The sequence below is a fragment of the Aricia agestis genome, chromosome 12 (assembly GCF_905147365.1).
Source record: "Aricia agestis chromosome 12, ilAriAges1.1, whole genome shotgun sequence".
Lineage (NCBI taxonomy): Eukaryota > Metazoa > Arthropoda > Insecta > Lepidoptera > Lycaenidae > Aricia > Aricia agestis.
In genome coordinates, this window is record NC_056417.1 from 11,492,720 (window position 1) to 11,514,066 (window position 21,347).

General features: G+C 39.6%; 2 protein-coding genes and 1 long non-coding RNA gene across 3 annotated transcripts; 1 reads left to right on the forward strand and 2 right to left on the reverse strand.

The window, feature by feature from the left end:
- Positions 1 to 89: 89 nt before the first annotated feature.
- LOC121732636 lies at positions 90 to 21,174 on the reverse strand. Its single transcript, XR_006036410.1, has 3 exons — positions 21,120 to 21,174; positions 616 to 619; positions 90 to 103 (listed from the first exon to the last, which is right to left on the reverse strand). It is a non-coding gene; the product is annotated as an uncharacterized LOC121732636 (long non-coding RNA).
- Positions 1,463 to 12,385, forward strand: LOC121732629 (E3 ubiquitin-protein ligase ZNF598). Its single transcript, XM_042122579.1, has 10 exons — positions 1,463 to 1,564; positions 1,650 to 1,835; positions 2,079 to 2,327; positions 3,129 to 3,214; positions 4,078 to 4,316; positions 4,512 to 4,626; positions 5,039 to 5,205; positions 6,400 to 6,525; positions 8,341 to 8,543; positions 10,006 to 12,385. The coding sequence occupies exons 2-10, from the start codon at positions 1,665 to 1,667 to the stop codon at positions 11,080 to 11,082; spliced, it is 2,433 nt and encodes an 810-aa protein (XP_041978513.1). The 5' UTR covers positions 1,463 to 1,564; positions 1,650 to 1,664; the 3' UTR covers positions 11,083 to 12,385.
- Positions 15,819 to 20,730, reverse strand: LOC121732630 (signal recognition particle subunit SRP68). The gene is made up of 7 exons (XM_042122580.1): positions 20,699 to 20,730; positions 20,523 to 20,627; positions 20,122 to 20,243; positions 19,527 to 19,754; positions 18,421 to 18,609; positions 17,425 to 17,555; positions 15,819 to 16,904 (listed from the first exon to the last, which is right to left on the reverse strand). Exons 2-7 carry the CDS (start codon positions 20,620 to 20,622, stop codon positions 15,890 to 15,892), a joined length of 1,785 nt encoding a protein of 594 aa, XP_041978514.1. The 5' UTR covers positions 20,623 to 20,627; positions 20,699 to 20,730; the 3' UTR covers positions 15,819 to 15,889.
- Positions 21,175 to 21,347: the final 173 nt, after the last annotated feature.

Below are 21,347 nucleotides of genomic sequence, written 5' to 3' on the forward strand. Positions count from 1 at the left end.
AAAGACCTATTCATAGATACCCCACACGCATAGGTTTGATGAAAGAAAATGTTTTTTGTTGGTTTAAGATTTACCATTTATGACGTATAAAAAAAACTACTTGCTAGATCTCGTTCAAACCAATTTTCGTTGCTAGTTTTTAAAGCAATGTACATCATATATTTTTTTAGAATTATCATATACTTTTGAAGTTAGAGAGGGGGGACACACATTTTACCACTTTGGAAGAGTCTCTCTCGCAAACTATTCAGGTTAGAAAAAAATTATATTATTAGAAACCTCAATATGATTTTCGAAGACCTTTCCATAGATATCCCACACGTATAGATTAGATAAAAAAATATTTTTTTGTTTCAGTTGTACCCATGGGTACAAGTTACAACTGAAACAAAAAAGATATTTTGTAAAGCCCTTATTCCACTTATCCTAGCAAGGAAGTCCTAGCTAGGATCCTAAAATATTTAGTCAAGTGGAATAACATTTAGAAAGCTAGGATCCTAGCTATGATCCTAAATCGGAAAAAAATGTGGCTCCTGAACACGGAATATATAACAATACAGGAAAGGGCATATGGGCGTGGCCCGCGTGCCATAGTTATGTCCAGCTGGACATAACTTAACTCGCACGCAAAAGGAAATTCGTGAGTACGGATTTAAACCTTTCGTTAGTCGACGTAAGGTGTAAAATTGCGTACAACTTCAAGTCTTATCATATTTAGCTATCAAGCGCCATCTAGCGTTGAATAACTGAACTCGGTAGTCAGAGCCGGTATTGCTAAATTTAAATTCTTCTTTATTTCAAAAGGGTTAGGTTTGTTTTTACGACATTATATTTAAAAAAGAAATATCTTTGTGACTGGTTATTTCTTTTGTGTGCGTAAACTGTTACTGTGTGAGTTTGGCGACAGCAGTTTCAATGAAACTTACTTGCTATGCCCCTTCCTTTAGTGTTATATATTCCGTGCTCCAGAATGACTAAATCAGTGTTGCCAGATGGAATTTCTTAAGTCTGCACTCTGCTGGTTCCAAGTAGTTCAGAAAGTTCATAATTCATAATTTTACGTAGAGCAAAAATTCTTTCAACCATCTTTTTCACCTTTTATTTATTTTTATTTTCATTGAGCCAACAGCTAAGCCTATTAGAAGACCAATTTTTTGTTGCTTTGATAGAACTGGAGCCATTAAGAAGACGTCTGACCAAAATTACAACTGATTTAGTCACTAAATTAGGACAAGTGGAATAAGAAGCGAACTAATTAGTCTCCTGCGTAGGATCCTAGCTAGGACTTCTAAATAGGACAAGTGGAATAAGCGCTTAATGTAAAATAGAATCCTACCGATATTTCTTTTTCTCAAAAATTTCTTGCAAGTTTCACGTCATCTTCAAAAAAAAAAGTTGACAGTTTTGTATGCTGTTGGTCGATTGTCATCTGTCAGCTGTCAATGCTTGTCGCAAATCTCATTCCTTCAAACACGTCAAATTTCAATAAAAATCGCTTTTGATTTTTCGCTGGTTCCTCTGGCTCACTCTTTCTTTTTATTACCATCTGCAGACCAACTTCTCGGTAGGTTATCATTAATCTTAAATAATTGGAGCACAAACGATGCCCTTTATACGTTTTATGTGAATATTTCCTGGGTACTTTACAGGGTACTCCAGAAATCATGGCTGAATCTCAGGCAAACGATAATAACACTTGCGTAGTGTGTTTCAAGAACGTCTTGTACTATTCTGTTGGTGAATGCGACCACCCCGTTTGCTTCGAGTGTTCCACTCGCATGAGAGTGCTGTGTCTACAGAATGAGTGTCCTATTTGTCGCCAGGATTTGTCAAGGGTAGGTACAATATCAGAGGTTTAATATAAAAAAATAACTGCAGATAGTAGTGGCATAGGCAACTTCTCATAGAGATAAATTAACTATATTAAAAGTTTAGAATACAAATATTTATCAACAAAGTAAATTGTTATTTACATTCCTTATATTTACATTAATAAATTCTAATTTTTTATTGCATCTTGTTGTGTAATGTTAAAACTTGGAAAGGTCTGACCTTATTGTATTTAAATCATGTTACAGGTTGTGTTTACGGACACTGTACAACCCTATAAGGAGTTGTGTAAGAAGGTTTTCGCTGATCGACTATTCGAGCGGCAGTTTAAAATAGGATTCTGCAGCGAAGATATAAAACATGCTTATGATCGCTTATTGGAAAATCAATGCTGCTTATGTGATAAAATTCCTTTTCGTACATTTACTATGCTAGCTGATCATATGAGGAAAGTTCATGAAAGATACTACTGTGACCTGTGCGTCAAACACCTAAAGGTAATATAAGTCTACATGTTTGGCAGAATTTCCCAAATTATAGCTTCATTAAAAGGACCATGGTTTCCTCTAATCAAAGAAAAATTGTCACCTCTATCTCTTCTTAAATAATTATGATTGTCCATAGATATTATACTTTTGTTTTGTCCTTGTCTAATGTTTTAGCAAAATAGCTGAACAGACAGTCAAAAAACATAGTACCATCGAGGAAATTGATTCCTAGGCAGTTGATAGACCTACGTTGTTTGGTCGGCTTATGTCAATTCAATGTTAGCTGTAATCGGTCTGATGAGTTTGACTTAACGCATCCAAATTACTTAGGTCCACCATTTGCATAGGAATCAACTTCTCTGATAGTACTTTAAACTATAATTTAAATACATAAAGAGTGTGTGTACAGAATTCGCTTACAACTATTTTTTAAGGGATATAATATACCTTACAATACTTATTATTATTTTATTTTATTAGAAGCTTCAACTGTTTATGAATATAATTGAAAGCAGTTAAGGCTAACTAGACATAGTTTATATTAAATCTCCTAGGCTGTGCTCTTACTTTTTGTTATAACTTATAATGTAGGTCAGGTTTTCCCAAACTTATTTTGTCTGCTGCCCACTTTGAGAACTAATTATGTTTCAGCGCCCCCATTGTCTCAATTTTAAAATGCATCCAGATGAAATAAATCACCCAACAATCCCCATTTTTTTCTGGGTCCCACACCACCCTCTACACCTTCAGTGCCCACAAGGGGGTGTTATCGCCCACTTTGTGAAAGGCTGATGTAGCTTATTATTTCAGATTTTTACAAATGAAAGAAAGTGCTACACTAGACAGGAGTTAGCTCACCATCGACGGAAGGGTGACCTCGATGATACGTCACACAGGTATAGACTTACAAAGATGATTTTGTGTTTTGATTTTTTTTAATATATAAAATAAACAACGCAAACGAACAAATGGGTCAGGGAAACTCGCAACATTGGAAGAGTTGCAGGTGTGTTGCCGGCCTTTGAATACACTCTCTTCTTGAGGTTTGCAGGTTATAATGTTCCGGAAATACTGCTCAGTTCGTTCCAGAGTTGTGTTGATAACATTGTCACAGTCAAGTGTTAAGATTATTATTGCAACATGATGAAGATATTATTATTGCTACATACTACACTCGCATAATCAAATGTTTTGTATTGCAATTGCCTGTTTCAAATCTTTCTTTCAAGTTATATTTAACTATGTGGTGTTTGACAATGTTACTTCTGCGTCTGCCAGACTTGTAATACTGTAATCTAGTATAAACTGGAACATGTAAATCATACTTTTCTTGTGTCATTCAAAGTATTAATTTGTGGGGTCAAATAGCTAGTGATAAGAGCACCAAATATTGCTAGCATGAGTAGCACCTACCTACACAGTACGTATTATGTGGAATATTGTAGTTAACTAATGACTATAAAATATGTAAAAAATATTGTATAACTAGCTGACCAGGCAAACATTATTTCTAGTATCAATATAAAAAGTAGATAAAAACCTATTCTCAGGCCCAATATTGTACATACAATATTTCAAAATCGGTTGAGCTGTTTTGGAGGACTTTGCACAGAAACACTGTGACACGAGAATTTTATATATTAGATAATATATTTAATCTAAATTAAGGTTTTTCCTTACGAATAATTTTCACTTCATTATGTAGTACCTTTAATGTTATTTAATTATTATTATAACTATTGATATAGTCTATGTACAGGGGGCACCCGTTATGTGAGTTTTGTGAAGAACGGTTTATGGATGCGGACGAGCTGTACCGTCACTTGCGGAAGGAACATTTGTACTGTCACTTGTGTGATGCTGATGGACGAAACCTGTACTACGCCTCACATTCGGCCTTGGCTCATCACTTCCGGACTGAGCATTACCTGTGTGAGGACGGTGAATGTGCTGGACAACACTTGACCGCTGTTTTTAGAAGTGAAATTGACTTAAAAGGTAGGTAATTGTAATTTCGTTAAAATATAATATTGCCAACAGCTTATCAAGGAAGTTATAAATAAGGCTACCGTAAAAAAGTATTTCTGACCTTGACATCCTGAAATCTACTGCCGAAATGTTCAAACCGCGTGCATTAGCGGAGAAATGTAAATATAGATTTTTTTTTCTTGAGTACTATTATTTTTGTTACAGCCCATAAAGCGACCGTGCATGGCAAAGGAATGCCGCGCGGGGCGGCGAGGCAGGCTAGAACATTGGAGCTTCAATTCAATATCACACCACACCCTGTAGTGCAGAGGGCTACTAGGTATGAGATCATGTCTGTTTCTTTAAAACACGGGTAATTTTCTACCCATTCGAAATAAGTTTATTATTGTAGGGTATTGTATTGTAGGGTAGAAAAATCTTAGGAAATCCTCAAACATTATGAACAAATGACAAAATTATTGAAGTTGAGTATAGTTGGGGAAATCTCGAGGAAACAATCAATAATATGGGCATAAATAAGGGACAAATGGCGCTATGTAGCCACTAGCCGTAGACACTAGACACAATGTGTCAATTGTGTGGAACGGCTGTCATAATATGTCACGAAATAGCTTCCAGATGTCACGATAAAGTTGTCATATTATGTCTGTCTGACACGATATTTGAAACAAATCCTATGAATCCTACCATCCTGGTGGCAAATGATATATCGAAAGCCCTCGATGTTTCAGGACGGTAGAGCAAGAGCGAGAGCCCGAGGCCCCGGAGTCAATATTCGCGGGGACGAGCGCGGGGCGGGGCCTAGACCCGCACAGCGACAAACAGTTCCCCCGCCTCTCCGCCGCGCCCCCCGCCCCCGCGCCGCTGTTGGCCGCGCCCTCCTCGCGCTCCTATAGAGGTAATAACTTCATAGTATAGGCTTGTGCTGTAGTGTTTTCAGGACGGTAAAGCACGAGCGAGAGCCCGAGGCCCCGGAGTCAATATTCGCGAGGACGAGCGCGGGGCGGGGCCTGGACCGGCACAGCGACAAGCAGTTCCCCCGCCTCTCCGCCGCGTTCTTATAGAATATAGACTATAGAGGTAAAAATTAACCTCCTAAGTCCTACTATAGTCTTGTGCTCTATTGTTTTTTAGGGTTCCGTACCTAAAGTGTAAAAAGGGACCCTTTTAACTGAGACTGTTGTCTTTAATTAAGACAACAGTCTCAAGATTAAAATATCACTTAATATGTTGTTAAAATTGCTTCCCCTTAAAAAAATGTTCCCAAAACGCACACACACAACGCATACACAAATTGCTATAGCGTCACGACTTGAAAACTTAGTTCGCTAGCTATGTTAAATATTGCGTTTATGAAAGTGATCTCATAACAAAAGTTGCTAAAAATTGCATAAGTTAGATTTTAATGGTACTTATATATTTTTTATTTCTTTGTTTAGTAATAAATTATTCACTTTCTTTATAACTGCGTCATAGCTATGTTATGTCATAACGCATACCTATCGTACGCGCTTTGTAAGCAGGGCTGGATTTATATATTTTTTTAAAGTAAATAATAGGCTACTTTAATTTTGCCGCTATCCTAGGACGTTGTCTTGGACGCCACATGACGCTGCCGCCCATAGGCCGTGGCCTATAGGCTATACTGCCTATAATTAAATCCAGAGCTTCTTGTAATGCTTAGTACTCACATACGGGTTTCACTCGATCGAGCAATCACGTTGAGCAAAACTCGCGGCTTGGGCTTTCGTCCACACATTCGTCAGCATTACTCTATCGAGTAAGCTCGCCGTTCAGTATTCACCGAACCGTTCGAGCCAAAAGATGTCTGTTCAACTAAGGAGAACGACGACCGACTCGCGCCACTCGAAGTCACGTTCACACGCTCGAGTAAAGCTCGACGGCTCGCGTCGAGTAAGTTCGAAGGAAACATCGAGCCGGCTCGATGCGAGCCTTCGAGCTGTGAGTTTTGCGGTCCACACGGTGGTTTTTGCTCGATTTGGAGTAAACTATCGAGTAAAACCGTATGCAAGTACTTAAGTATAAGATGTAACCGAACAACTGATGGTACAACAAACACTCGATATTGCAGGTTCCGACGGTCTGACCCGCAACGACAAGAACTTCCCCGCCCTGGACGGATCGGGGCCGGCGGGGCCGTCGGGGCCGTCGCGGCCGCCGCCCGCGCGACCCCCCGCCGCCACTGTGCTCAGGAGCTGTAAGAAAAAAACTAACCCCTAAGAGCCTGTAGGCCTATTACGAAACAATTTTGAGACTCAAACAATCGGACGAGAATGCCGCGTCCTGCTCTAACAACGTCATTTCACGTTTGTTAGAGTAGTGGCGGCATTTTCGTACGATTGTTTGAATCTCAAAACGGTTTCGTGGTACGACCCCTGTCCACAAGCGCGTTGCGTCAGCGTTGCGTCGACGCAGCTCTGCCGTTTGACGCATAGCCGGCCATACGGGCGATGTGTCATCGCAGCGTTATTATATGAAGCAGTCTCCCGCTTCGTCTCGGGGGCTGCTGTCCGTCACGTGTGCATTGCGATGACGCAGCCCGCCGTGTGAATATCTTGGTTATTTGTATGTAAAACAACGCAACGGCAGCGCTGCGTCGACGCAACGCTGATGCAATGCGCCGTGTGGACAGGGGCCGTACCACGAAACCGTTTTGAGATTGCAACAATCGTACGAAAATACCGCGTCCTACTCTAAGGCAACGCAAGTTTGATGAACATTGACAATGGTTACAACGTCAACCTGGCATTAGTTCAGTCCATCAATGTGTGATTGACGCCAGACTGAAGACCGAAAAGCACATAATAAAATATTTATATCAGTCCATCATTCCGTGGGATAGGGTCAATTCAAACCGCAACTCGTAGATGCATTTCTAAATGTTTATGGATGCGACAGATTTTCAAGACGTTTCAACTCTCAGTGTCTAAACACACCACGCCGAAGATACGCGGCCGAAGTTCCGTGGCCGATATTACGTTTCGACGCATTCGGCTGATATGACACACGAAATAGCCGGAACTTTGCTCGGACAAAGTTACGCAACTGAATTTCCGCCAGTGTCTCAAACGCCGCCGAATTGACGCCGAAAAAAAACATTACTCTCGAATCGCTGCCGAAGTTACGCTCGACCAAAGCTGTACGTTATAACGCGACGTATTTCGGCATGGTGTGTCATCGCCCATCGGTAATTTAAAATACATTGCAGGCGTAATCTTGCCGAACTTCCGCCGCGTATCTTCGGCATGGTGTGTTTAGACTACTTTAGACACTCACGCAATTGAAATCTGTCAATTCAGAACAAATTTAGAAATGCATCTACGCGTCGCATTGCGGTCTGATTGGACCTTATTAAGCAACTTTAATGAACATTGCATATGGTTACAATTTTGATGATTGAACTTTAAACTTTTTAAAACACAATTTCTAAAGATCCAATATCAATTTTTGACGTTTATCTATACTAACATTATAAATATGAAAGTGTGTCTATCTGTCTACTGTCTGTCCTTTTACATATTTTCACCCAATCCGCTAAACTAATTTTCTGCTTGGTATAGAGATACTTTGAGTCCAAGGAAAGAACATAGGTTGTCTCTGTCTATTTATCCCGGAAAAATTTACGGTTCCCGAGCAAAAAAGACTTTTTGCGCGAGGGAGTTGCAAGCGTCATCAGTACTTAAATTGACTTTTAAAGAAATCAATTTTTGAAAGTATAAATGGCTCCTGACCAGCCCCCGTATCACGTATCTTGCGAGAGCAATGCGATAGCAATTATTGCGCGGTAATTGCTCCAAAATCGCAATTTCGTATCACGTATCAGCCAAAACAATACGATTGCAATCGATCACTATACATGACACCATTGTTTGTGACATTCACGACACCCAGCAATCACTCGCGCGATTATTGTTGATCGCTATTTTACGTGATACCCCAGCACACGTGATGACGCAAGCCGCTTAAAAAATTATAAAAAAATGTTTAATTCTCATTTCTTTTCATTTTCCAGCGGCCTCAAAGCCCGGTCTATCCATCCAAGTGCACAGCCAGCCAGCCAGCGCCAGCAACTTCAGGCTGACACAAACAAGCAGTAACCGTATCACTCACATGCCGGCCAAGAAGAGCGTGCTAAGCGATGACGACTTCCCCTCGCTCGGTGTCGCGAGGGACGACCATCCATCCATCGGAGCGGGATCCGTCCAACCGCCGAAGGTACAGTATCCGCACCATAGGTAAAGTATTATATAGGAGATTAACCGCCGTACTCAGAGACATTTAATTACGATTAACCTTAAATTTAATGAAGAGTTTGACAGAATATAATGTATGGGGCTGATGTCAAAATTTTGAATTAACTTATCGATCGTGGAATAACGAGACACAATAGCTTTTTTATTGTTATCGCGGCCGGATGCGGCCGCTTAGGGCTTCATGAATTAATTACAATTAAGTAATTAATGTTCCACTCTGAGTGCGGCAGATAGATGGAGTCTACTCACAAAATGGCCACGCGATGACGGGCTAAGATTACATCTATACTATAATACTTTATCTATGGTTTTTGACAACGTTTGATTGGAGCGACCACAGACTTACCATAATTTTAAGTTGGCCAACTAAATCGCATAGTATACCAATAGCTATAGCGACTTATGAGAGCTCGCACATTGCATCCAACTAAGTTGTATAACTAAATAATGGGCATTGTCCAAAAAAAATCACATGTACTTTTTATATTTTTTTTCGTTAAAATAGGGTATTTTAAGAATATAAATTAAATAATTTTGAAATTCATTGGCTAATTTTTTCTCAATAAATTTTTAAAGTTTCGCTCTGACGTCATCATCGGCGGCTAATTGACCTCTGTAATGTTTTAAATTTCTTTTCAATCTTATTTATAATGGCTGGTTCGTCAAATGCAAGTTCTCATTATGTGAAAGCTGATACGAGAAGCTTACCAAAAGTTCGAAACATAATGTTGGTCGAATTTATTGCTAATTTAACGCCATTGAAGGTCAAACTAAGGTTAAACATATTTGTTCAAAAATATAAGTAACTAATGGGTATTTTTTTCTTTTATATACAGAAAAACGATCACTGACCTTATTCCTCGAAATGTTTTTGTAATGAGCAAAATTTAAAAAAAATGGACAATCCCCATTGGACACCAATCGTGTATGAACCGCGATTACCTACAAATTAAAAAGTTGTCAAATTAAATTGTGAAACTACGCAATTTGTACGATAGTCAGTCAACTTTAAATTGTATACTGCGGTGACCCTTTATACTCGATACTACGGGCCGCATGCACGAAAAAGATGATGTCATTGTCCCGTTATTCTTATTGTCGCGTTCCGCAAGCGAGAGCGAGGCACGAACGAGAGAGAGAGGCGTGATAGTCACGTCAAACTACCGTCCGTAAACCGAATTTACAGACAACCAATTTTGAAGAAAAAAACCTTGTTCTTCAGGGGTGGTGGGGTCAGCACTTGGGAAAATTAATTTTATTTAACTCTGTGTTAAGCGGTCATTTGGTGAAAAATAAGGAATAATATTATGACATTCGACGATAACCAACTTATTTATCATATTAACACATGCCCTAGTTTAATTGATGTATAATCATGATTATGATTTGATTATGAGTCTATTTTTAAATTGTCACTCTCGCAGGTTACGTTAATCAACAGCGAAGAATTGAAGGTGTTGAAAAACAACCAGCAGAATAACCAACCTAAGAAGGCTTCGCTCAGCGCCGAAGCCTTCCCGGCTCTTTCGTCCTCGGCCGCCCCGACCGCGCCGCCGCAGTGGATCACCGTGTCCAAGTCCAAGGAGAAACTCAAGGCCAAGCCCGAACCGCCGCCCACGCCCAAGCTGAAGACGTTCAACCCCATAGCGGACTTCCCCACTCTCCCCGTCAACCCCGCCCCTCCCATCAACAACAATAAGCCCAAAGCGAAGAAAACCCAACCGCAACCGCAGCCGCAGCCGCCTCCCGTCAGTGTCCAGAATGAAAATAATAAAAACAAGAAGGAGAAGAAGAAGCAGAATTCGAAGAAAGAAAACTACGTCGACCTCAGTCTGCCCGAAGACTTCGGCGCCTTTAAAAAGTCGAAGGACTACATCGCGGCCTGCGTAAACAACAACAACACTAGCGCCGAGGCCGACAAGAAGCTCAAGACCGTCACCGAAACGCAAAGCAGCACGCAAAGGAATGCGACGGATTTCAAACTCGCCCCGAAAGAGTACCCGCCGCTCAGCGCCAAAGTCGATAACGTCAGACCGGTGCAGAACGGAAGCGTCCCGCCCGGCTTCAAGAAGCAACCGTCCTGCAACGGGATGACCTTCACGAATTCGTCCGGCCAGACCTTCTCCGCTCCGGTCCACACGTACATCCCACCGCCAAACTTCGAGCAGCGGAATCGGAATTTAGTAAAGAAGTTCGTAGACGCTTTGGGCAGCGCGGAAGCGGTCGAGGACTTCAAGGTGGCATCCCGCGCGTTTCGCGACAGCATCATCAGCGCAGAGGAGTTTTATCGCCACTGCAAATCGGCCATGGGCTCGGAGTTGGACGCCGTGTTTCCGGATCTAGTGGCGCTTCTCCCGGATATAGCCAAGCAGCAGGAGCTAGTGGTGGGCAGAGATATCGGTGCGAAGTTGGACATGTGCGCGACTTGCGGCCAACTTCTGTCGCCTTCCGACCGCGTGTCCCACAACTCCGCTCATTGGCCGCCGCTCGCTACGCGCTAACTGTGATAAAGTTCTGTTTTCGCGTGGTCAGGTTTAGTTGATTCGAAACAGTTTATAACAGGTATTCTTGAGTTACAAGACTTTTTTGCATTAAATAAAGGTGCGTTCACCATGCTACTACATTTTTGTTAAGCACTGCGTAAGACAGAAAGCTACAGAGATATACATGACTAATTTGCACCATTCGCCACTAGAGCATATCTGTGTTTTTTTATGTCACAGTGTTGCTCAAATAGTTTCAGCTCTTTGAACGCACCCTAACTCATTGTATTATAATTTCATCCGGCAAAATTTTATATGCGTTGAAGCTAAATGTTTCAACATAAGTTAAATCATATTTTTCACTGATAAAATTCTTCTCTTAGTGAACAAACTTTCTTAGAGATTTATTTTGTACATAAGAACTTTAGTTACTTACACTTTTTTTATATAAAATATAGTTTTAGAATCTTAGTTCACATCAGGCTTCAGTAAAGTAATATTTCATCCACTATAAATGATCGGAATAGAATTAAGTACACTTAACAAAGTTTTGGGTTACTACTTACTGTCTAATTTTTATTAGAGCTTCTTGATATTCATTTTTACACCTTAATAATTTATAAAGACAAATGTATATAATATACTGACATGCATACAGTATATAAAATAATAATTTTTATTATCCGTAGCCAGCTTCATAACTTTCTGAAACTAAAAAGTAAAGAATGTAAGCACCCGAGTCAATGGCAATTCAAATTATTTTTTATTTGGTTGCAAAATATTATTAAGTAATTTCTGCCTTCGCTCAAGCTCTTGCTAAAACCTTAAAATTTTCGTTTTCAGTGAAAACTTATTGAAAACCGTGTTACAATTTTGAGTCTAGGCAGAAGATTAAAAAAAATAGTTTAATATAATATCTATTTTGTATAAAAAGCTTATTTTTGTAAATGCTAGCAAAATATATCTATAGGATCGATATTAATTGGCCTTTCAACTTAGCATAGACCCTAGACAACACATGTGGTTTTGTGTACATGTACTTTTCTTTTGGCGATTTTTTACTAACAATTTTTATATCCAGGGTAATTTTTACTGAAAAAGTATAATTTAAAAAATTTTAAAGGAACAAATAATTATTTATGTTGTTTAAGTATTTGAATTTCGAAAAATATTGTAGAGGGATTCCAAGTTTAAGTTTAACTTGTTCTATGACGCTTTTAGCAATTGCATCTTTACTGTGTACTTAGCTCGTTTAGAATTTTATTAAATCTTTTATTAAATACAAAGTCTTTGTACTATCGAGGAAGTTGATTCCTAGGCAGATGGGGGACCTACGTAGTTTGGTCGCTTTACGTCAAATCCAGCCGACAGATCACAATTAAAGTGTGACAAGGCTTTATATGAACGTGGGTGGGAGCGCGCTGGTAAAGGAGAACTGTCAAAAATGACGTTTTTGTATGATGGCAAGGTTAGTTCCTTTTTCGCCACGTTCATTTAAAGCCTTGTCGAGCTGTAACATTAAATTGACATTCCTCGACCAAATGACGTTGGTCAGTGGTCTTGGTCTGTCAACTGCCTAGGAATCAGTTTCCTCGATGGTACTTCATACTGTAGGGCCAGGCCACAACACTGCGTTGCGGCGTCGTATCGCAAAAACAACATCGCGCAAAAATTTCATATAGCATAGCTCTCTCTACATCGGAAATTTTCACGATGCGTTCTGCGCCGTCGTAGATTTATACGATGCGACGCCGCAACGCAGTGTTGCCTGGCCCGTAGTCCCTTGGGTTATTCTTACCTTGGAGACTTTTATGTACCTAAGTGATTTTAATGTCACACACAGGCATAAAAAGTTCTATAGGGACAAATTAATTCTTAGGGAACTGTTTACTTTGTAAGAACATTTTATGAACACTAAAAATTCATGTTACTTTATGTTCTTATTAGTGGATTATTGAATTTAACAGCTGGTGTATTTTTCATGGTTTTGATATGGTTTTGGCAAATTGCTAAATAAGAGTGCATACTTGTGCCTAATACACCAACAAAAATGTACAGAGAAATACCGTAGCAAGCCTACAATATCAATAAGTAGATATAAAATTATAATTTTTTGTATAATATCATTTTTGTTATAAATACTAAATTATTGGGTGTGCTCCGAATTGCGACTTATTGTGATTATTGTACATGTTACAAAGTGTAAAATATATTGTTAAAAAGTTTTGCATTTTATATTTTTATAACTCACAGTGAAGCAGTCGTAACATTTAATTTTGTTTTAAACATTTTGTTTATAAAGGTTTTTTTTTTGTTTTATTATTAGTGTCTAAACACACTAGGCCGAAGTTACGCGGCGGATATTCCGTGGCCGATAACGCCCGCAATGTATTTTAAATTACCGATGACACACTATTCCGTCGCGTTCCGTCCGTATATTGTATGCGTTTGACATTGTGGGCGTAATCATGCGGAATTTCCGTCGCGTAACTTCGGCTTAGTATGTTTAGACACATAAATTATATAGATGACGCCCGCAGCTCCGTTGCGCCTAAATTACCATTCGCGCGGTCACCGTACATTTTTCCGGGATATAAAGTATCCTATGTCCTCTCCTGCTACTCAAAGTATCTCCATCTTCGATCACTAATATACAAGATACACAGTCCGCGGCAAAAAAACGACCTCACTAAAAGAGCACCAAACGCAACATTCTGGTGGACTTTCGATAGTAGTGCTCGAACGCTCCGCTGGGAAACATGTCCCAGTGCTCGTTCAACAATTGTAAAAATCATACGTTTAAAACGGAAAAAATGGATGGAATTTCATATTTCCGGTAAGTATTAATTTTATCCTAATATATTTCATACAATTGTATTATAAATATTGGTATTTCGTTAAGAAATCAACGAAAAACAGTTTTAAAATTAAGTTGTAAATAAATCAACACGAGGTATAAACCATCTCAATTGCGAATACTCATACTAAAGGTACTTATCGTAGTTTATCATGCCCACTTAAAATGTTCGGGTTATACACTGTGTTTCTGTTCCATTTGGTGGAGTCGCTATTAATTATTATTATTTATTTATTGAGGAATATATTTTTTTTAGGTTTCTTCGAGATCCAGTTAGATGTGGAGATTGGATATCAGTGATAGAATGGCAAAGATGCGAACAATTTTTCAAGCCGACTTTAGCGAGCGTTGTCTGTTCTAAGCATTTATATTCAATGTATACACGTATATTTTAGTTAACTATAAAATTAAACATATTAGAACAATATTACAAGTAAAAATACAACACACTTCATACATTAAACTTTGGAAAAATTAAAAAATGGACTATTAAAATTATTACAATCAACAAAAAATGTTGAACAGTTCGACTCCACTCATACTTCACTTCACCCTGTTCCAGCGGCGAAGTGCGGCCGTAAAATTATTGAAGTGCTTTTTTTGAATTGTAATAATTTAAACTTTAAGACATATGGATGATGGTTGAATTTAGTTTGAAGCGTGCGTCGTTCGTAAAAATTTATTGCTTTGTAAACACACATTGTACATTGTTTTATAAAAAGATCTTTAATAACTATTATTAAGATTGATTTTAGATAAATGTATACTTTTTTAAACACTTTTACTCGGCGACAGATTTTCGAGAGGTTTTGTATAGGACTGTGTATCTTGTATATTAGTGATCGAAGATCTCCATACCAAATTTCAGCAAAATCTCATCAGTTTGAGCGTGAAGAGGATAACAGACAGACACATTTTTGCATTTATATTAGTACTAGATGACGCCCACAACTCAGTTGCGCCCAAATTCGTTTATCGCGCGAAAAACGGACATTTTTCTAAGATAAAAAGTATCTTATGTCCTTTCCCGGGACTCAACTCAATCTCCATACCCAACAAAATCGGTTCAGCGGTTTAAAAGTATGGATGGTCATAACCTCGTAAATTCCAATGATTATATTTCTTTGTTAGGGTTCCGTACAAAAAAGGCAAAAACGGCAGGGCCCGATCTTGGGGGGCGAACCGGGCAATTGCCCGGGGCGGCAAATTAAGAGCGGCGCGGTGCGGTGTCGCGTCGCGACGCGACACCGCACCGCGCCGCTCTCGTACGCGAGCCCAACTCGCACTTGGCCGGTTTTTGGGGCGGCAATTATTATTTTGCCCGGAGCGGCGAAATAGCTGGATCGGGCGCTGAAAAACGGGACCCCATTACTGAGACTTCGATGTCTGTCCGTCTGTCTCCAGGCTGTATCTCAAGAACCGCTATAGCTAGACAGTAGACTTCTGAAATTTTCACAGAATGTGTATAACTGTTGCCGCCATAACAAATACTAAAAACCAAATAAAATTAATATTTAAGGGGGGCTCCCATACAAGACGCGTGATTTTTTTGGCCTTTTTTGCTCGTAATCAATAATGGCTAAGTACTTGTCACAAAATCTTTAATTATATTTTGTACTTTAATAATTAATAAAATAAAATAAAAAAAAACAAATATTTAACGGCGTCCCATACAAAAATCACCTTTGTGTGCGAGTTCGACTCGCACTTGGCCGATTTTTTTTGTGCGACTTGGAAGGAGACAAATAAAAAAAATACCAATAAAAGGTTATGATATATTAAGTGTTCCAATGTACTATCAGAGAAGTTGATTCCTAGGCAGATGGCGGACCTAAGTAAGGTCGCGTTACGTCAAACCCATCCGAACGCGGACCGATCACAGCTAACATTGAATTGACATAAGTTGACCACATGACGTAGGTCCGTCATGTGCCTAAGAATCAATTTCCAATGGTACAAGTACCGAGCCTACTTGTTACCCCAACCCAGGAAACCCTTGACGAGGCCGGCGATGCTGCCGGGCGCCTCTTTCTTGCCCGCGCCGGTCTTGTCGTCCAGGTTGGGGAACTCGATGAAGTTGCACGCCAAATCGAAGAAGAGCGGTTTGCATGGGATCGCCTCCATCGGCGGCGGGATCTTGTATATATTGGGGTTCTTGGTCAGCACCTGAGTGTCCTCTCTGTAGTCGTCCAGGCGGTCCACTAGCGGCTTCTTGTCTTTATACGTCTTGCTGCTGGAGTATTTCAATTCCGGGTCATCCTCCTCATCCTCTAGCACGGAGTCGGCGTGGACCTCGAACTTGCAGCTCTCCACGTCCTTGACGAGCGTCTGCAGCTTGTCCACAAGCTTCTGCTGGAGTTTGCTGCGGATGGCCTCGTTGGCGTAGGTGTTGCAGCGCTCTAGCATAGCCAGGGCCTCCCTGAACCTCCGGAGACCGGTGAGAACTTGGGCTATGTAGTAGCACCGGAATGCCTTGTACGCCTTCAGCTCAATCTCGATCTCCTCCTGGTAAGCCTGGTCGTTTTCGAAGCCGGGCAGCTGCTGCAGCTCGATGTAGTTCTGGAGGATGATCTCGTAGAGGCGCGTCAGGTCCTGAGGACGGACTTTCTTTCCGTCGAGCTGCTGGTTGTTTTTCCTCGCCTCCTCCGCCTGCTGGACTAGCAGGTTGTTCCTCTCGATGGTCCGGATCAAACGGAGATACATCAGATAGGTGAGCAGATAGTTAATGCCGGACACCTGGGTCTCGGACGCGGACTTCAGTTTGGGGTCGTTCTTGATCTCTTCTTTTATGGCGGAGATGGCGTCCTTGCAGTCCATGAGCGTGTTCTCTAGGACGTCGATCTTGGCCTGCGTGTTGGCGGCGGTGGCGACGGCCTTGTCCAGGTCCTGCAGGCCGATGAGGAACAGCCTCACCTTTTCCGGGCGCACGGTCACACGCCGCCCGCGCCACTCGATCTCGTGCATCACGCCTGAACGTGATTCCCTGCAGCCAAACATTTCCATATCACATTTTTGCTATAACTTTATTATATTAACTGACTTATAACTGCTACTTAAAATTGCAATATTACTTCATTCTATTATTAACTCGCTGTTGCCCGCGACTTCGTCCGCGTGGACTTTAGTTTATAGTTGTTCCCGTACATCGATTGAATAGTTTACGCGCAAATCATAAAAGTATATTGTGTGGGAACCGCACATTTTTTCGGGACAAAAAGCATTCCTTGTCCCGAGATTCAAATTAGTATCTCCATGTTATCAAAATAGATTGAATAGTTTGGGAGAAAATCATAAAAGTTTATTTCTGTGCCGAAACATAAAAATTGGTCCAGTCTCATCAGGTCCAGAGATAAGCATGCACAAACCAATTTTGGCACAAGTTGTGGGCGTCATCTAGTATGTAATACGGACGGAAATACAGACAGATATAACAAATCTATGAAGTTTTCGTATACCCTTATATCTTTGTAATGAAACACGTGCTGACATATAACAGTACTAACTTAGCCTGAGCCATGAGCGTGTCCAAGTTCTCGATGAGGCCCTGGCTGCGCATGGCCAGCAGGTCGCCGGCGGCTGACGCGTCGCCGATGTTGTACGCGCAGTAACGGAGACTCGGCTTTAGCTCGTCCACCTTCAAACATATAAAAAAATTAGATTCAAGATTGAATGTACCACAATGTTATGAAAAATTAACATATAAACTGTAACTGAAAGTTGTGGAATAAAATTTTAATTCAAAGAAGGTTAAAACAAACAACAAAGAGTTTTCTCGTTTATACAATTACTGCATAGATGACGCCCGTAACTCTGCTGCGCCAAAATTCGTTTATCGCGGGGGAACCGTATACTTTTCCAAAATAAAAAGTATCCTACGTCCTTTCTCGGGACTCAAAGTATCTCCATACCTTTCAGCAAAATACGTTCAGCGGTTTGGGCGTAAAGAGATAACAGAAAGACAAACTTTCGCATTTTTTTTTTATTATTATTATGAAATAAGGGGGGCAAACGAGCAAACGGGTCACCTGATGGAAAGCAACTTCCGTCGCCCATGGACACTCGCAGCATCAGAAGAGCTGCAGGTGCGTTGCCGGCCTTTTAAGAGGGAATAAAATAGGGGAGGGTAGGGATGGGAAGGGAAGCGAATAGGGGAGGGTAGGGAAGGGAATAGGGTAGGGGATTGGGCCTCCGGTAAATTTATAATATTAGTATGGATTACAGTTGGGAATTTTTGAATTTTACATAAAACTACTCTTGTATAGGTCTGTTGGTCTTATATCAATAGATTACAGTTGGGAATTTTTGAATTTTACATAAAACTACTCTTGTATAGGTCTGTTGGTCTTATATCAATAGATTACAGTTGGGAATTTTTGAATTTTACATAAAACTACTCTTGTATAGGTCTGTTGGTCTTATATCAATAGAAAACCGGCCAACGTCGTCATTGTATTAAGAGACTTAACCAGCCAGTAGTTTGGGAACTATTTTAAGCTCACCTTCTGCTTATAAACTATGCGCTCATCGTCAGGCAGCGCGGTGCACAGGTTATCGAGCACAAGCTGTGCTCGTGTCAGACTCTCAGCGGCCGCGCGCCATTGCCGCAACTCCAACAGAAGCACACCTTGCAGCCACGCCGCGTACGCGCCCGCCTCTAGTGTGGTGCGCGCGTCGCATGCCCCACTCTTCTGCGTTTCAGTGACAAAATAATAGTTTAAAAAAAACTTTTAAAAAATAAAATTAACACATTATTGCATTCTTATGGGCTCTTATCCCATCAAGCCCCAAGCGGCACATCTTTATGAAATATTTGAAATATTAATGCTGACCTCAGAAACGCTGAAATCAGTCGGTATTCCTCATGTATTTCTAATGCTCTTATATCAAGAAACTAAATAGGTATAGACACTGAAAAACAATAATTATGGTAATCCTTATTTTTCCTACAGTAAAACAGTTATTTAGGAAGCTGCCAAATATATACAATGTGTCCTGATACCAGTGTCCGATCCCTTAATGTCAAGATTTATGGCATATTTTATCAACAAATTGCCTCTCAAACTTTCTCTCTCTCTCACAGTTGTAAAATGGCAGCCATTTTAGTTTTTCTTGGGCTTTCACAGTAATCTAGTAATCTGACCAATACTTGTAAATATCCTTACTAACTTATGGACTACGCTTACACAGGCAATAATCAATATGTTATAAATTTCGTGGAAATAAACAGAAATACCAAAGTTAAAAGAAAAACAATCTAGTGCACTAAAGTGATTCTTTTTTATTTTAAAAAGATAGAGGAGGTTTTCAGCTTAAATAATTTTATTTTACTTCTCTGCTCTAAGACAGATAGTTTAGAAGTTATAAAGGTTTTTTTTATGAAGTCTTGTTCAGATTAGTATGAGAGCTAGAAATAATTATTTTTTTCCAAAGCTGGAGGAAAAATTTTTCTGAAAGCTGATTTGTCAATAAAATATGCCATACATCATGTCATTAAAGGCTGGGACAATGGTGTCGGGACACATTGTATATAAAATATTGCATAATAAAACAAACATCTGCCCATATTATGAAGAGGTTCTAACAGTAGAGTGTAAATTAAAAATACCTCGCATAATTCCAAGAGGGTATTTGCATGAGTGCAAGCTTTTTTCAAACGAGATGTAAGATGGAACTTCTTCCTTGGCTCGGTGTTAGCTTCCTGTCTGAGTTGCATAGCGTGAGCCCAAGCACGCTCTGCTTGGAGGAGAGGTATGCACAACAATCGGTTTTCAGCGTTTGAGCCAGTAAGATGTGTTGCTGTTACATCACGCCTGCGGTAATGACGTCTGTCCCCCTGCAATAAGAATTATCTATAGATTATTCTGATTATTATCTTATTTGAGCTATTAATGTATTTTTTATTAAACTAGAGTATAAGGAACATACAAAATATTATAAAGCCTAACAAATAGTTTTTCTATCAGTTGTATTTCTGCTAGTTATGATTTTAAAATTAATATATGAAGCTGTGGGAGGTTACAATAATTCTAAGTATTTTTAATTGAACCAGCATGCTATAATATTAAATTAAGTTTAGGTTTAACCCATCAATCCCCAAGCGGCACCCGGCTGCCGCATAACAATTGAAAATATATTGTGTTTGTGATTCCCATTATTGAGGTATTACTGAATAGAAGACACACAATAACAATTGATCATACCTGTGGAATCTTAAGCACTTTTCTCAACCTCCTGATGCGTCGGGAGCAGTACCCACGATAACGCTGGTAGTCCCCATGTCTAAGCCCATGTTGCTGCTGAGCGTCCTTCGTTAGACGAAATACTGATTCAAGTTAAGAATTATTATTATATTATATCAAACATATTTATACATTGTCAAAGGAATAAAGGAGGATTAATAAATACAGACACAATCCAGATCTGTAACAAATACTTAATATAAAATCACAAGAAATGGAACCTGTGGTCTAAGCAGTCAAGTGTCCAACGCCTAAAAAGTGTTTATAAACATGAATGATAAAGACTGGGTTTTTATTGTTTTGAAGATATAGTTCGTGCACGTTCTGTTACATTTTAAAGAAACACCATTTAAAAAGGATACTTTCTAATGATAAGGAATTGGATATTTTTGCTTCAGTTTTGCCATCTTCTTCAGCGGATATCAATTGTTGATCACCTAATTCACCCTCTTGTACAACCATGTTCGCTAAAAATGTTACCTTTTATTTAATAACTTTTACATATCCAGATAAATTTAAAGTTTAAAATAATTCAAACCTCTAAAATTACAATTCCACAGATGACTTGAATAGCACACGTCACTAATGTTTTGGAGTTGTCATTTGTCAATTTTTGACAGTAGACAGATTTTTTATTCTTATTATGGCACTTCGGCTATTTAACCATGGCCAGTGTCGAGTATATTATCGCGGGAATACAATTTTCAGCATCGTTTTTCTATATTGTCAGATCCAGAGTCTAGTCAAAGTCAAAGTAAAAGTCAATACAGTCAAAAAGTCAAGTCAGTCGATTCAGTAAAGTGGTAGACGCTTTACTGAAACTTTCGAAATCGATGGAGTTTTGGAGGGAACACAAAATATAACGTTTCTGGATATTGTATCGCTTTCTTACCTAGTTTTCCAATTAGAGAGCATAATGCGATTCAGTGGTGCTTAATGTCGTATTATGCTGAAACCACTTTTCTGTCAGAGTTGGTATCCATTGCACGCATCAAGCGAAAGCACTTCTTTTGATAGTGCTCGATTGTGCGAAGCGGTGTTGTTGTTGAAACATTCAACGTTAAGCATTATGCCGCATGATGCACTATAATGCTCTTATTGGAAAACACCCTTAATTAATTCATACACTTGTGCACGATAACGAATTATCTAATTGTTAATATTATCCTACCAATATTACACATTAA